We start from the raw sequence: 15,466 nt of genomic DNA on the forward strand, positions 1-15,466 counted from the left end.
TATAAGGGGAAATATATTTTCATAATATTCAAACTCGTTAAATTTACTTTGTTTAATCGTTAATCTTAGTCGTTTCTTTCTGCTTTAATTTTTTCTTGGCCTTTGCAATCATCTCAACATTGCTCTACTTTTATTTTATCAGCAATTTAGATATAATTTTGCAAGTCTAATTTAAAAAACTCAACTTTTCTAGTGAGACCGATACTGGGGCTTTTAAATAAAATCCCATACTTCTTGAAAAGATATGCATACCTGCGTAGTACCTCTAGTATGAATTTTTATTATTTATTTTCTATATTATTTCATTTATTCACACAAGCCGCTAAATATAAATTGGGACAAATTTTTGACAATATTTTGAAGATTAAAAGTATACATAATTGTGGGTCGGGCAATTCTCCCAACGTGAATTGAGGATTGACGACCTACTTAATGCATCCAACTATCTAATATCGATCAAACGAATCAAGTTTCGCCGACTAACTTTAGAATCCAACCGGACACCCATACTTGAAGGCTCAACCCATAAATGACCCCGTCCAGAAGACCAACGACATCACTGATTAATTCACCTATTTGACCCTAGTCACCTAATCAAAGGACGACAAGACCCTGGGCCCACATGTAAATAATTCATAGAATATCTCGTATAACTCTCCTTAAAGCAGGGTTATAAAAGTTATTTTTCTTTTTTATTTTCCCTCTCCTATAAATAAATGAGTCTTTTCATGTAAACAAACTTTTTGGCCTCTACATTCTCCCATGTAACTTTAAATAAGAAGAGACTTTAGACTCTTCACCCCTCCACATAAAAAAATAAATGATTATATAAAAAAGGTCGGCATGAGCTCGGGAATTACTCATTTTACCCCCTCTAAGTCGTTGCGCTCTCCTCTTTAAACCCCCGCCCGCACTCTCTCTCATTTTCTCTTTGAACCCCCCGCCCCCACTCTTTCTCATTTTCTCTTTGATCAAACCCTCAAATTGCTTCGGTGTGCCTCCCACATAAAATTAGATTCAAAACAATTAAAGTGAGAAGTATGTGAATATAAGAGGTTATATGTTATTGGGAGTATTTTGGTCCAAAAATAATTGACCCAAATTAAAAAAATATAACATCTAAATACCATTTATTATAAATAAATGAATAATTAAAGAGCTAAGTTCCAAGATATCAACTCGGGTCCTACGGCCTTACGGGTTTCCTTAAGCGGGCAGCGAGAGAGAATGGCCGAGGTGTGTGAAACGATTCGCCGTAAAGGGGCGGCGTGAGACTGAGACAACCATCGAGGGATCGAGAGAGGGACAGCTGCAAGTGAGAAAGCGAGAATAGATCGTTGGAGAAGAAAAGCAAGGAACTGGCTTCTTCTTGTTTTGCAAGTCAAGGTAAAACCTTAACTTTAGATTCTTCATTTTATAATTATGAAAGAGCTGTGCATTTGGTGAATATAATTAATTTAAGATGTGCACTTAGTTAAATGATGTATTGAGGTTTTTATTGACATAGAATTGTAGGAAATGCTTGGAATGTGTTGTGAGTTTATGATCACGTGATACAGTCTAAATTTTAACTAAACGGCAATAGATGAAGGCATCATTGGAAGGTAAGGATAGCCATATTATGAATAACTAATAGCTCCATAGTTGGGATTAACTTAAGAGTTTATTTTGCTTTAATAAATGCTTAAATATGAAATACCTCCTATTACATTTATTTAAAGTTTTTCACATGTTTTTAATATTGTGCTTTATGGCACAGAATGTTGGTCTTTAAAAAATAATCATATAACTAAGTTCAGTGTTGCTGAGACGAGAATGTTTAGTTGGATGAGTGGCTTGACACTTAGGGTCTGTTTGGGGCAGCTTATAACAGCAAGCGGCGTTTTAAAAACGCCGCTATCCTGTTTGATTCGTGCGTTCGGGCTGCATTTTGCGAAACAACGTATTTTATTTCTTAAGAAACGCAGTCGCAGGATCGACCCTACGACTCGCGTTTGCAATCGTTTTACCCTGCTGCCCTTGACCCCGCAAATAAGACCACGTTATTCCAAATAACACTGCCAATACTACCGCCAAATAACACCTTCTCCGCGATACTACTGTAATAACACCACGCTTTTCCCCAATAACACCGCGCCGATACTACCGTATTTTTGCCAATACTACCGTGTTTTCGCCAATACTACTGCTGATACTACCATATTATAACTATTTTATATTTATTATATATGTTATAAATTATATACTCATTATTATATTAATATTATACTATATTATATGTTAATAATATACATTAATAAAGTATTTTATAAATATATTTACCTTAAATTATCTATTATATAAATTATATATCATAGTATAATAATAAAGTTATATTGTAATAATATCTATACATATTTATAAAAAAAATATTATGTTGTATATTATAAATATGTTGGCTATTAACTTATATATAATGTACATCATATATAATCATATAAAATCATAGATAAATAATATACAACTTTCTAAAATACTTATATATTATCTTAAATGGATATTAACTTATTTAATATATAATTTATATATTAAATAAATATTATTATATAATATTTATTTAAGAAAAAAATTATTTAATATAATGTATATAACATATATAATTTGACTACTTATAATAGTATTACTTATAAATATATTTGTAAATAAATTTATAATAGTTATATATTTAAATTATTATTATGTTTAAACTTATTGAATATAAATATTAAATTATATAATTGTATCTGGGTTGGATGATATCCCTGGAGGATGATGTAGCTCGTGACATACGCCTTCTGGATTTAAAAATTAATATAATCATATTTTTAATTATAGTTTTAATAGTTTTTTTATTCTTCTTAGTACACTTGATACTCACTGTTAAGTGAGGTGTGCATCTTATTTTTTCTAATGTTCTGAAGTGATTTTTTGTTTCTTAAGTATCGAATATATTGTTATAATAGTTCTGTTGTAAACAACATTACTGCACATGAGCAAAATGACTATTTATTTAGAAATAACTGCAAATCAGATGTTTTTCAAACGCACAAATCAAACATACAGTCAGTTTATCCGAATCAGCTGTTGATTAGCAGCTTATCTGAATCAGCTGCTTATCAACAGATTATCAATAATCAGCAGCTGCCCCAAACAAACCTTTAAAGACAAAGTGCAAAACGAATGTATCCTTGAAAATGTTGGTGTAGCTCCAGTGGCAGAAAAGATAAGCGAGAGTCGTCTTAGATGGTTCAATCACATTAAACGTCAACCAGTTGATGATCCGATCAGGAGAGTAGATGTTTTATATTTGACATATGTTAAGAAAGACAGAGGTAGACCTAAAAAGATATGGGTATTTTGTATAAAAAATGATCGTAATTTACTAGAATTAAATTAAATGACAATATGACATTCAATAGGACATAATGCAAAAAAAAATATTCATGTAGCCAACCCCATTTAGTGGGATAAAGTCTTCTTGCTGTTGTTGTTGTTCTATATGATCTTTGTATTGAGGACAACATATTTTTATTGGTGGGTGATTAACTTGCTTAAAATCTAGCATACATATGTATTTGACTTGAGATTGAGACACAAGATGCTAAAATTTGATTGATTGTTATGGATTTTTTCTAATCCTTTCAAGTGTAATAATATCTAGTATGGATTACATGGTTTGCATGCATGCACCTACTTGGATTAGAATTGGGGCGATAAGCTCTAAGCCTCTAACCATTCTTTTTGTTAAATTGTTTTTCATTAATTAAAATAACTTCTTAAGTACAAGTTTTTAATATTGTTTTAATATTTCAAAATTAATTGGACATAAGCTTAAATTATCATTTAACACTAAAAGAAATGTTTTATTATTTTATTGGTTTTATCTTTAAAGTTTTATTATTGGTTATAGTGGTTCTATCTAAGTTTTCCTGCAGTAAATGAAGAAAATTTGCCATCATTTGATAAAGGTTTTGATTACATTGAGTATAAATAGATCCGTATCTCATAGTACGTATGCTAACCATATTGGATTAATTAAGAAGTTAACATCTGAATTATCAATGTTTAGAGACTTTCATAGTTAGTCTTTCTGTGAGTTGATGAGTTTATTAATAAAGAAATATGGGGAAATAACTAGTATGGTATAAGATAAGTGCTGAACTATTTAGTGCTTATCATTTATGTTGAATAATTAGTTTGTAAGGTGGATCCCATGGTGTGATTAGGGGTGTAAACAAGCCGAGTTTGCGTGAACCCAAATTTGGCTCGTGCTCGACTAGTTAAAAAATACCACTGTTCGTGTTCGACTCGTTTGCTTAGCGAGCCGAACACGAGTTGTTTGTGAATAATGAGTCGTTTTGACAGCCGTAGTCATGCAACTTTAAGATGCTAAGGGTAGGGACAGGATTTAAATCTTATTATTTATATTAAAATATTCATTTAAATAGAATTTAATATATATATATTTTTTATTTTTAAATCAATAATTTTGATTGATTACAAATCTTTGTAGCCTTGTGGCCAATTAAATTATTTATGAATACTACTCATCAATTATATATATTCATAAATAATTTAATTGGCCACAAGGCCACAAAGATAATTTATTGTTTTGAGCCAAAACGAATAAACAATTTTTTATTCGTGTTCGGCTCATTTATATAAGGAGCGCAAAAAAAATATTTGTATTTGGTTCGTTTGCTTAGCGAACAAATCGAACATGAACTATTCGCAAGCCCTAGTTGTGATATTGAAATCTGAGAATTTATAAGCAAATCCTCTGAAATCAGTTGAAATATCAGAACCAATTTTAATACATTTACCGTGTTTTTGTTTGCAACACATGTTTGAATTATGACTTCTTGCATGATCATGAATACAAGGACATAAATTTCTATTGATGTGAATTCTAGTTATCTTTATTGTGATGATGCTTGCTTAATTGTAAATTATTTATTGAGAATGGACAATTAAATACACATGAACTCCATTGTTTAAATTTTCTTAGAATTATATATATATTGTTCCAATAACATGGGTATGATGATTTTAATAGGCATGCCTTGACATTTTGATTATTTATGGGATCAGATGTTTATTATGTGATGATTGATATTTGACACATGAACTTTGAAAGGTTAGATAAAAGAATATTTTGTTATTATGAGTACCTATGAAATCCTCCCAATATAAAATGCCCAGGTTAAGAGACCCACATTCGTTATTATCTTCTTAAGTGATAATCAATATGAATGATTTATGACAGTGAAATTTAGAATAAGTAGTAGCACTTTCATCATCACAATTTTCATCAAGTATCATTATAGTATTTAGCATTTATTAAGTTATGTAGTTTAATTTTTTTCCTAAGAAGGAAAATGAGCTACACAGATCTAGTCATAGGTCCATTTTCTTGCTAAGATCACCACAACAGTGGGAAGGGGAGCAGGAAGCCTCCCTGTTGGGAGTTCAGGGGCTTTGCCCATGAAAAGTGTCTAATATTTTTGGTGGTTTCAGCAAGGTTGCTTTCAAAATTTATTTTCTTTTTAACTAGATTTTATATTCTCTTTTTAAAGAGTGGTGGCACTGTCTTTTATCTCTGAGAAATTATTATTGTAGTTAAACACAATAAATCATTGTAAGATTTACAACTGAACACGATGGCATAGCCATCATTGGGTGAACTTGTATTGATTTTTTATGTGTTTTTGTGAGTTTATATATATATATATATATTATGTATATATATATGTATATATGTATATTTCAAAAAGGACGGTATTTGAGAATACCGCTTCCCATATGTGCTATCCGTCCCCGTAGGGATCTAAGCCGGGTCAGAGAGGTCTTACGATTGACAACGCAACTGTCTACAAACGCGCCGCCCAAGGGCGCACGCGCACACACACACACATATTTATTTGCATATTATTCACCTATTTACCAACAACGTTTTCCTTCTCCATGGCATAAGATCATTTTTTTAATATTGGTCCTCTAAATTTTCATGCTAGAAAATTTAAGAAAATTTTAAAATATAGATAAATAAAATTGTTCATTATGAAAATAAAAACAAATTGAAGGATCATTACGCCCGAATGGTACTCTATTGCTAGCTAACCAACAAGAATATACTACTTCATCGTGCATATCAGAAGTTGGAAGCATCATTGAAAAGTGGCTTGCACCTAGGTTCCTTCTTTTTTATTTTTTCTTAGATACTGCTACCACAAATTGTTCTTCAGGATAGTCTTTTTGTTGTAGTTGAAAGGATTTGATTTATTTCCTTAGATTTGTCAGGTCCATTGAATTAAGTAGCTATAATGCATCTTCTATAGCCACTTTTATTATGCATTCCAATACAAAACCAACTGGATGGAGTGGTGTTGGAAGGTATCTTTGTTTGGACCTTCTACACAAGTGTTGTGCACTGCAATTCCAACTTATTACGCTTATGCGTGGAGAACAAAGTTCTCTCGCGCCACCTATTAACATTTTTTGGTTCAACTAATACCTGCACTGCTACCGAATAATCCTGAGAAACTGATCATATATATTTTAATGAAATCAGAGGCCTCTAGCATATTGAACTGTGGTACCACTGTTATTAGTTTTTTTTTTTTTTAAAATTCAATAACGATTTACTGTAGGTAGGCACACCCTTTTCATAGTTTTCATAACTGCATCCCAACTTGATCACTTCATTTAGAGGCGTTGACATTTCTCCTTCATATTCCCTTCATATTAAAAAAAAAATTAAAAAAACCAGCTCTGAGCTCAGGCGGTGGGATGTTTTGGCCGACTCCACTTAGTAGGATAAAGGTTTGTTGTTGTTGTTTGTTGTTGTTGTTGTATTCCCATCAATTAAGCAATAACATCATATATGCCACGTCAATACCCAGGAAAGAACTTTTTTGTAGCACACAATTCTTATGTATTTACTTATCTCACACCTAAACTCTCATATTTACATGAATAACAGTCAAATCTTTAATATCACCTAAAAAAATATCTCTATTATCACTTTTTAAAGGTGGAATACACCTTTTCATGCATAGTTTTAAGGCATCAAAGTGCTATGCAGGTAAATATATAAGTTTAGGTATGAGATAAGTAAATTTGTAAGAATAGTGTGCTACATATGTAAATTTCCCTTTTTTTATTTCACATGCCTGCTGAAGAGCAGTGGTAGTGGCTGCTCATTGCTCACTTTCTCCTTCAGGCTTTGCTTGGTTATGCTTTTTTTCTATTTAACTTTTCAGAAAATAGTTTCAGTTAATATGTAAAATATACTTGAATATCACCGTTTTGCACCATCCAATATATAGCAACCCTCTTGCACTTGTTGTTAGCATATGGATTCCATGGTGCTATTGGATACCACAACAACAACAAAACCTTTATCCCAGTAAGTGGGATCGGCTACATAAATCCTTTTTCTCCATTGCTTCCTTTTTAGTGTCATATTTTCATTTAGTTCTAATAAATTAAGATCATTTTTTATACAATGTGCCCAAGTCATCTTAGGTCTAGCTCTACCTTTCTTCACATAAGTCGAATCTAAAACATCTACTCTTCTAATCGGATCATCAGATGGTTGATGTTTAATGTGACAAAACCATCTAAGACAACTCTCTAATTTTGTCCGTCACTGGAGCTACACCAACCCTACCATAGATATATTCATTTCACGTTTTGTCTCTAAGTGTAAAGCCACTCATCCACTTAATCAATCTCATCTCAACAACACTTAACTTAGTTTTATGCTTCTCTTTTAGGCCAACGTTCAAGGCTATAGAGCATTGCAGGTTTCACCACCATCTTATAAAATTTTTCTTTCAGTATAAGCGATAGGCCCAAAACATTCCTCCAGTTCAACCAACCAACTTGAATTCTACTAATAATATCCCCATCAATGTCACCATCACTTTGAACAATAGACTCGAGATATTCGAGATATCTATATCTAAAGCGTTCACACCTTTTAATAATTTGATCACCCATAGTTACATTTCTATCACTAAAGCTCCTACTACTAAAATTACTTTTCATTTATTCAGTTTTAGTTCTACTAAAATGAAGGCCTTTAGACTCCAAGGTAGACCTCCATAATTCAAGTTTTTCTTGAGCTTTTTCTCTCTTCTTATCCACGAGAAGGATTCTTATCCACGAGAAGGATTCTTATCCACGAGAAGGATATCATCAGCAAAAAACATACACCAAGGTACATCTCCTATAAGTATCCAGTAAGACCATCGATAACTAAAGCAAAAAGATATGAGATTAAAGCCGATCCTTGATTTAAACTAACAGAAATAGGAAAATATTTGGTCAATCCTTCTTCTGTTCGAGTACAAATAACAGTTCTTGTATACATATCTTTAATGACTTCAATATAAGTCATATCAACTTTTTTCTTCTCAAGAACTCTCCAAAGGATATCTATTGAAATCTTATCGCAAGTTTTTTCTAAATCAATAAAAATCATATGTAGATCCTCCTTATTATCTCTGAACTTCTCCATCAAATCTCTCAATAAATGTATAGCTTCCATAGTAGACTGCACGCATAAATCCAAACTGATTATGATAAATCTTTGTTTCACGTCTTAACATATGTCCAATTACCCTCTACCATAATTTTAAAATATGTCACATCAACTTAGTTCCTCTATAATTTGCACCCTTTTTTGCATCCCCTTTATTCTTAAAAAGGGGGACCAAAATACTCTTTCTTTCTTCCCCCGCTCCTCAAACATCTTTTTAGTTTTTAAATAAAATTAAAGAGTTTAGTAAGCCAAGAAACTCCTAAATCTTCAAAATATTTCCACACTTCAATTAGGATATCATCAGGTCTTACAAAATTTCCACCCTTGGTTTTTTTTTAAGTCTCCTCAACTTATTTTTTACTAATGCGAAGGTAAAAATGAAACATTTTATTATTATTAATGATATTAAGATCACTAAGGTTGATTGTATTTTCCAAAACTTCATTAAAAAGTTTATCAAAATAACTCACCCACATATTTCAAATATTTTTTTTTAAGAAAAACACTTTTTGATTTTCATCTTTAATACATTTTATTTGAGTTAAGTCTTCACTTTTCTTTTCTCTTTGTTTGACTAGTTTATACATATATTTTTCACCCTCCTTAGTATCTAATCTATTATAAAGATCATTAAAAGCAGAATTTTTAGCGTCACAGATTGTTCTCTTAGACTCTTTGTGGGCCGTTTGATGTTTTTTATAGTTCTCTAAGCTTTTACATTTAAACCAATTTTTATACTAGAATCTAAAGTATTGGCTTTTTGGATACTAAAAATCTAAAATATTGGCTTTTTAATATGTATAGTTCTAGCTGGAATTCTTGATTTGATCTCTTTCTAAAATTTTGATATTGATCTAGATGAACCAAAGAGAATTTTTAATAAATTTTAAGGCCTAGTTTGTGTTTATTTAAAGATAGTGGAAAAAAATTTCAAGAGTAAGGTCATTCAGAATGTCATTCAAACAAAAATAGGTCTATTCCTATAATCTGAGTTTGATAATTTGCGAGGGCTTGAAAGAATGTGAATTCTGTAAATATTGTTTAATATCTGTTTGAAATCTGTCAACTCTATATGCTAATAGAATATGTTAAACAAAAAAATTAGTGCGCATGCTCTTAGCTTCAATTTATTTAAAAAAATACCTTAGACAAATAATGGGTTCAAATTACTTAGGATTAACTTTTGATTATTTATTTGTACTGGCAAATAAGTTACAAAAGTTAAAAGTGTATATGCTGGAATGAAATGAACAAGCTAAATTATATGGTGGTATAGGTGTCAAAAAGTTAACTATAAATGGGCTTACTTAATAAAGAAATTGTATTTTTATGTGTTATAGAGTCCTTACTATTAGCCTTATCCCTCCTTTTTGAGGTTAACTTTATGTATTGGATGATATTAAATGACACTACTATAAAATCACCGGATCAATCTATTCCTTGTATCATATAGTAAAATCAAGGCATTGGAATTTATGAGCACTATGGAAAATGTGAATGCATCTATTTTTCTATTTGGTGATAATATCGCTATTGAAGAAGAGGATCTTAAGCAAACTGTGGCTATCGTAGATGTTCTTGTTGGAAAAAGCAAGGTGAGTACCTTTTGTTCGAAGAGGTGCTGCAAGCAATCACATGGATTTTCCAGCTGTGTTTAAAGAAAATTAATGTGTTGAATTATTAAAATGTTTAGGGAGAGCAATGTATAGCAAAATTGATTGGTTTTTACCCCCTCTTGCTCAAATAAAAAGCTAAAAAATATACTATTGTGCCATTATATGTTTGTAGAAGGTGTCAAAATGTTAGGATTTAGATGTTTAGACCTTTACATGCAAATTCAAAATCATCCATTCGCTTCGACATTGTCAAAACAAGTGACATTACAAGATTTCAATATTTTGGAAGTTATTTTATCATTATTGAAATGCATCAAAATTTTTGCAATAGGATTTTGATGTCCTTTGAAGTGTATTGTAAAATGGTCTGGGCTCAAATATTTGACCTGTTGATGATATATTGCTTTTATTAGATAATTTTATCGGTGAAAATTATCAATAAAAATGAACTTTAAAAGTACTTCTCGATGTTTTTTAATCATCATTGTATGTTTTCACAAGCTTAATGAATGCTTATATCATCATATAAATTGATTAAATTCAATTCACATGTAATCTTTATATTGTAGATCATTTAGAGTAGTATGATCAAAGAGAGGGTGATGAGGGTGTCTCCCGCTATAGGGTCGGAAGCGTACTGCAGATGCTCCAGTTCACGCCAACAGCATAGAGCCAAATCAATAGGCCCATTTTTGATTCATTTTCAATTTTTAGCTAGTTTCGTCCTTTCTTTTCATTCATTTATAATCATTTCCTATTTATTTGTTGCATTAGGGTATAAATTTTAGTTTTTCTTGTGTTTCTGTCTAGACAACCATCATCATTTAGGTTTTCCCTTTTTTAGGGTTGTATCCAAGGGCGAGTGGTGCTCAGTTTGTATCTCTTTTTGAGATGGTGTTTATCCTTGATTTTTTCTAGCTCCACATCCATTCCTCCACTGCTGCATCTCCGGACCTACTGTAGTCGCCTAGAAACAAACCTCTTTGGTTGTTTTTTTACAATTACAGCCTTCCTTTTTCTCACCTCGCTACCACCGCTTCACGTCATACTTTTCTTCTTTAGTTGCCTATAAACAGCTGTCCTTACTGTTTTACTGCAGTTTCCCCCTTCCCAAACGCTTTCCCGGCATCCCGCTTCGGTGCCATCCCTGTCCCAGCCCTCAACGTCGCACTTCCCTGTCGTAGCCCACAACTTCTTCCCTTAGTTGTTTTACTGCTTTTTCCAGCCGTACACAAGCCTTACAACATTTCATCTACCTTCTAGAAACCTTGCATGCTAAATCTGCCGTCTTCCAACACCCAAACTTTCCCATTCCAGCCTAACTCGTCGGCCTCCACCACCCTTGGGATACACTTTTAGTGTGTTTATATTTTTTTTGTTTCTACGATAATGTTCAATTGAATACATTTACAGCGTTTGTTTGATATGTGGCTTGCTATAACGTAAAATGGGGAAAAATTATTATTCACGTTAAGTTGAATGAACGAATATTCAGCCAGCAATTTAAGAACGAAATGGGCAAATGGATGGGTGAAGAGAGATAGGATCAGCATTAAAAGGGAATGAAACCACCATTTTATGTTTTGTATTTTAACTTGTAGTTGATAAAATTTAACTCCAAGCCTTCCGTATGTCAGAATAAATGGAGAAATAAAAGTCATAATAAGTCAAAGTTTCCTTTGTTTTTTTCTGGAATATTTAACAGTGAACTCAGTTATATTAAGTCTTCCTATTTCTGCACAATGTATAATTTTACCTTTTTTTTTAATCAGTATTCTATTTTTTATAGCTTTTTTTTGTAAGTATAGTTCTATTCCATTTTTTTTAATAATGCAAATATAAGTTTATGAGGTATAAGGGTTATCTGGTAGCGTAATTTTAAGAGGATTTAGGCTGGGTTTAATGTAAATCCAGCTAAATGCTACAACGGGAAATTAAATCCGGTGCCCCGTTAAATTCAATTTTCTCCCCCTTCCATTTGTTTTTGGATGTAAATCTTTATTTATTAAATCTAATTATTTGGCGATTTAACAGATTTAGTTTGAGAAGAAAACTGTGATTGTAAGAACCTGAAATAAAATGTCAAACACGTCAAACAAATTTAATTCGATTTAACCTCAATTGAAATAAACACTATCTTGATATTAACAGTATATGGATTTGATAAATCCAGATTTATCAGATTTACTAAATCATATTAAACGAAAATCCTGAGCGGAGCCAAATACCCCCTTAGCTGTAATTCATGAAAGGATAAACAAAGTGTCAGCGGCTTTTGATCACATGCCTTGGTTGTCTTTCCTTTTCCATAGAAGCTCCAAGCGTTGGGTTAACAATAATGGAGAAAGAACCCGTAGGTAGAAATTTGTTTCTTTTGTCGCATATTTCTCTTGCCTTGCTATATTTTATACTTTCTAAAGTTTTTCTAAACAAAATTGTTGCCATAAGCTTTGTGACCTGCGTAACTTCCTCTGCTCCACTTCCCTGCTGCCCGCTGAGCTCCTCATCTAGCAGGAACCAATGCTGTTTGATCTCCAACAGACTCCATCCCACCGTTCAGCTCATAACAACCTTTTTCCTATATGTCTTTATATATTTCCTTTTGTATACAACTTTACTTTACTGATTTCAGGGTATATCAAAATATAAGCATTATCTTTTTCAATCATCTTCCTCCTCTCTGAAATACTTCTACAACTTGTACATTTTATTAAAATTTATTATTTTGAATTGGGGGATGCACTAAGTTCGAATGATTTTCTCATAAAATGTTTTGTTTTAGATTTTTCTACTGAGAATAACCACGGCAAAGTTTCTGAGGAACAGAATCCAGCCGGAGTTGCAGGGATGAATTCTGAAACTTCAGTCAAGATTGAAGTTTTGTTCTTTGCCAAAGCTCGTGAGATTACTGGCTTAGCTGATTTATCTCTGCAAGTGCCCCCTTGTTGCTCCGCTGGAGATTGTTTAAAAATTCTCTTAAACAAGTTTCCAGGGCTGGAGGAGATCCGCAACTCCATGGTTTTTTCAGTTAATGAGGAATATGCCGCCGAATCTACCATTTTGAAGAATGGAGATGAGTTAGCAATCATTCCACCCATAAGCGGTGACTAACTGTGTTTCGCAGTTTCATTCAATACTTGTTTTGTATGATAGCTATTTGAGATTCTTCTCTCTTTCACGTTTCATGGAATAAGTATGATGCTATTTCCCAAATAAAATGTTGCTAGATGTGAAAATGTTGCTAGATGTGTGCATGCTACTTTAATTATAGAATTTTTGGTCCATTTATAGCTTATTAGTCGAAGAGTCGAAGAAAAATCTTTTGGAAAACTCAAAACATCTTGTGCTGCATGGTTTCTTGTAAATTTACATGTTTCTCATGCGAAGAAAGAGTTATTTGTTTTTTTAAGCCTTGGGAATTGATTATTCAGCTTCATATAGATCATGCTATAAACTATTGGTTCATCGTTTTTCTGATCTTTTAATTAAAGATCTTCAAAGTGTTTCAAGGCAAGTTATAGCCGCTAGCATTAAAATTTGATGAAGTTTTGTTCTTTCACTTATTTTATGCTGTTTGTTTCAGTAAATCCTGTGATATGTTATATAGAATGCAGTTTCTATATGCCCGCACGAAGTTGTAAATTGCATATTTGTATTACAGAATGAGACAATTTTTTTATTTTAGAGAAGCCATCACTAATTGTGCCCAAATTCCGTGCTCATCTGACATGCTTACTTCTACACGGAGTAGCCGAATCAAATGCAATTAAAATGCAAGGGCTTCTTTTTTCTTCTCGTTTTTAGATTGTAACTACTGCAACCACAGCTATGAAATATTATTGTCCAAATTTATCATGTGATGACTTCGATGATTTTTTCCCAGAACTTTAGTTGATCAGAGGCGGTTGATTTCCATCGATGCACTTACTTTAGATGTATCTATCATAGCATCATTACAACCAAATTTGTCATTTGGCACAGATTTCAAAGTGATTAGCATTGATTTCAGAGCATCTTTTGAGCATGAAACATCTAAAATAAGACAAAAAAATTATATTAAATTTTGATTTCAACAAACTTATAGTTAAACTGATCGACTCGAAGAGACTGACTCAATGACACCAAAAATAGTCCAACACGAGTCATAAAAGTTATTTTTCTTCGTTGTTTTCCCTCTCCTATAAATAAAGGGGTCTTTTCATGTAATCAAACTTTTTGGCCTATATCATCTCCCATGTATCTTTACATAAGAAGAGGCTTTAGACTCTTCACTCTCTCCATGTAAAAAAATAAATGATTATATAAAAAGGGTCATATGAGCTCGATAATTACCCATTTTGCCCCAGAGGATCAAATCGCTGTGCTCTTCTCTTTAACCCCCGCTCCCACTCTCTATCAGTTTCTCTTTAATCAAACACTCAAACACTGGGGTGTGCCTCCCACATAAAATCAGATTCAAAACAATTAAAGTGAGTAGTATGTGAATATAAGAGGTTATATGTTTTTGGGAGTATTTTGGTCCAAATATAATTGGCCCAAATAAAAAGAAAACATCTAAATACTATTTATTATAAATAAATAAATAATTAAAGAGCTAAGTTCCAAACTATCAACGTGGATCGAGAGATTGAGATAACGGGTTTCCTTAAGCGGGCTGTGGGAATGACCGAGGTGTGTGAAATGATTCATCGTAAAGGGGTGGCGAGAGACTGAGATAACGATCGAGAGATCGAGAGAGGGACAGCTGCAAGTGAGAAAGCGAGAATAGATCGTTGGAGAAGAAAAGCAAGGAACTGGCTTCTTCTTGTTTTGCAAGTCAAGGTGAAACCTTAACTTTAGATTCTTTCATTTATAATTATGAAAGAGCTGTTCATTTGGTGAATATAAATAATTTAAGGTGTGTTGAGGTTTTTATTGAGATAGAATTGTAGGAAATGCTTGGAGTGTGTTGTGAGTTTATGATCATGTGATACTGTCTAAATTATAACCAAATGGGAATAGAAGAAAGCATCTGTCGGCGCTTAAAAGGGGGAAAAGAGAGTTTTTTTTTTTTTTAAATGTTTGGGGGTCGCCCGTAAGAAGCTGTCGGTCGCCGGAATCGAAATCCCGTCGCCCGCTTCGGAATGACTTTTTAATTTACGTATATATATATATAATTTTAGAAAAATATGAAATCAAACTGACCTCATATTTTCCATAGTTTAAATGAAAGAGCACTCAACCTCAAATCCTGTATCTACCCCAAGGGATAAACACAAGACTTGAGGGTGAGGCTCGATCAAAT

The 15,466-nt window shown here is 32.5% G+C and overlaps 1 protein-coding gene across 1 annotated transcript in view; it reads left to right on the plus strand.

The window, feature by feature from the left end:
* Window positions 1-1,182: 1,182 nt before the first annotated feature.
* Window positions 1,183-15,466, plus strand: part of LOC110019997 — a 35,999-nt gene continuing 21,715 nt past the window's right edge. The window contains exons 1-2 of the mRNA XM_020717932.1: window positions 1,183-1,386; window positions 12,965-13,285. Coding sequence (XP_020573591.1) covers window positions 13,030-13,285 — 256 coding nt within the window. The 5' untranslated portion in view covers window positions 1,183-1,386; window positions 12,965-13,029. The remainder of the gene's footprint in view (window positions 1,387-12,964; window positions 13,286-15,466) is intronic.

This window comes from Phalaenopsis equestris, unplaced genomic scaffold (assembly GCF_001263595.1).
Source record: "Phalaenopsis equestris unplaced genomic scaffold, ASM126359v1 Scaffold000090, whole genome shotgun sequence".
Taxonomy (NCBI): domain Eukaryota; kingdom Viridiplantae; phylum Streptophyta; class Magnoliopsida; order Asparagales; family Orchidaceae; genus Phalaenopsis; species Phalaenopsis equestris.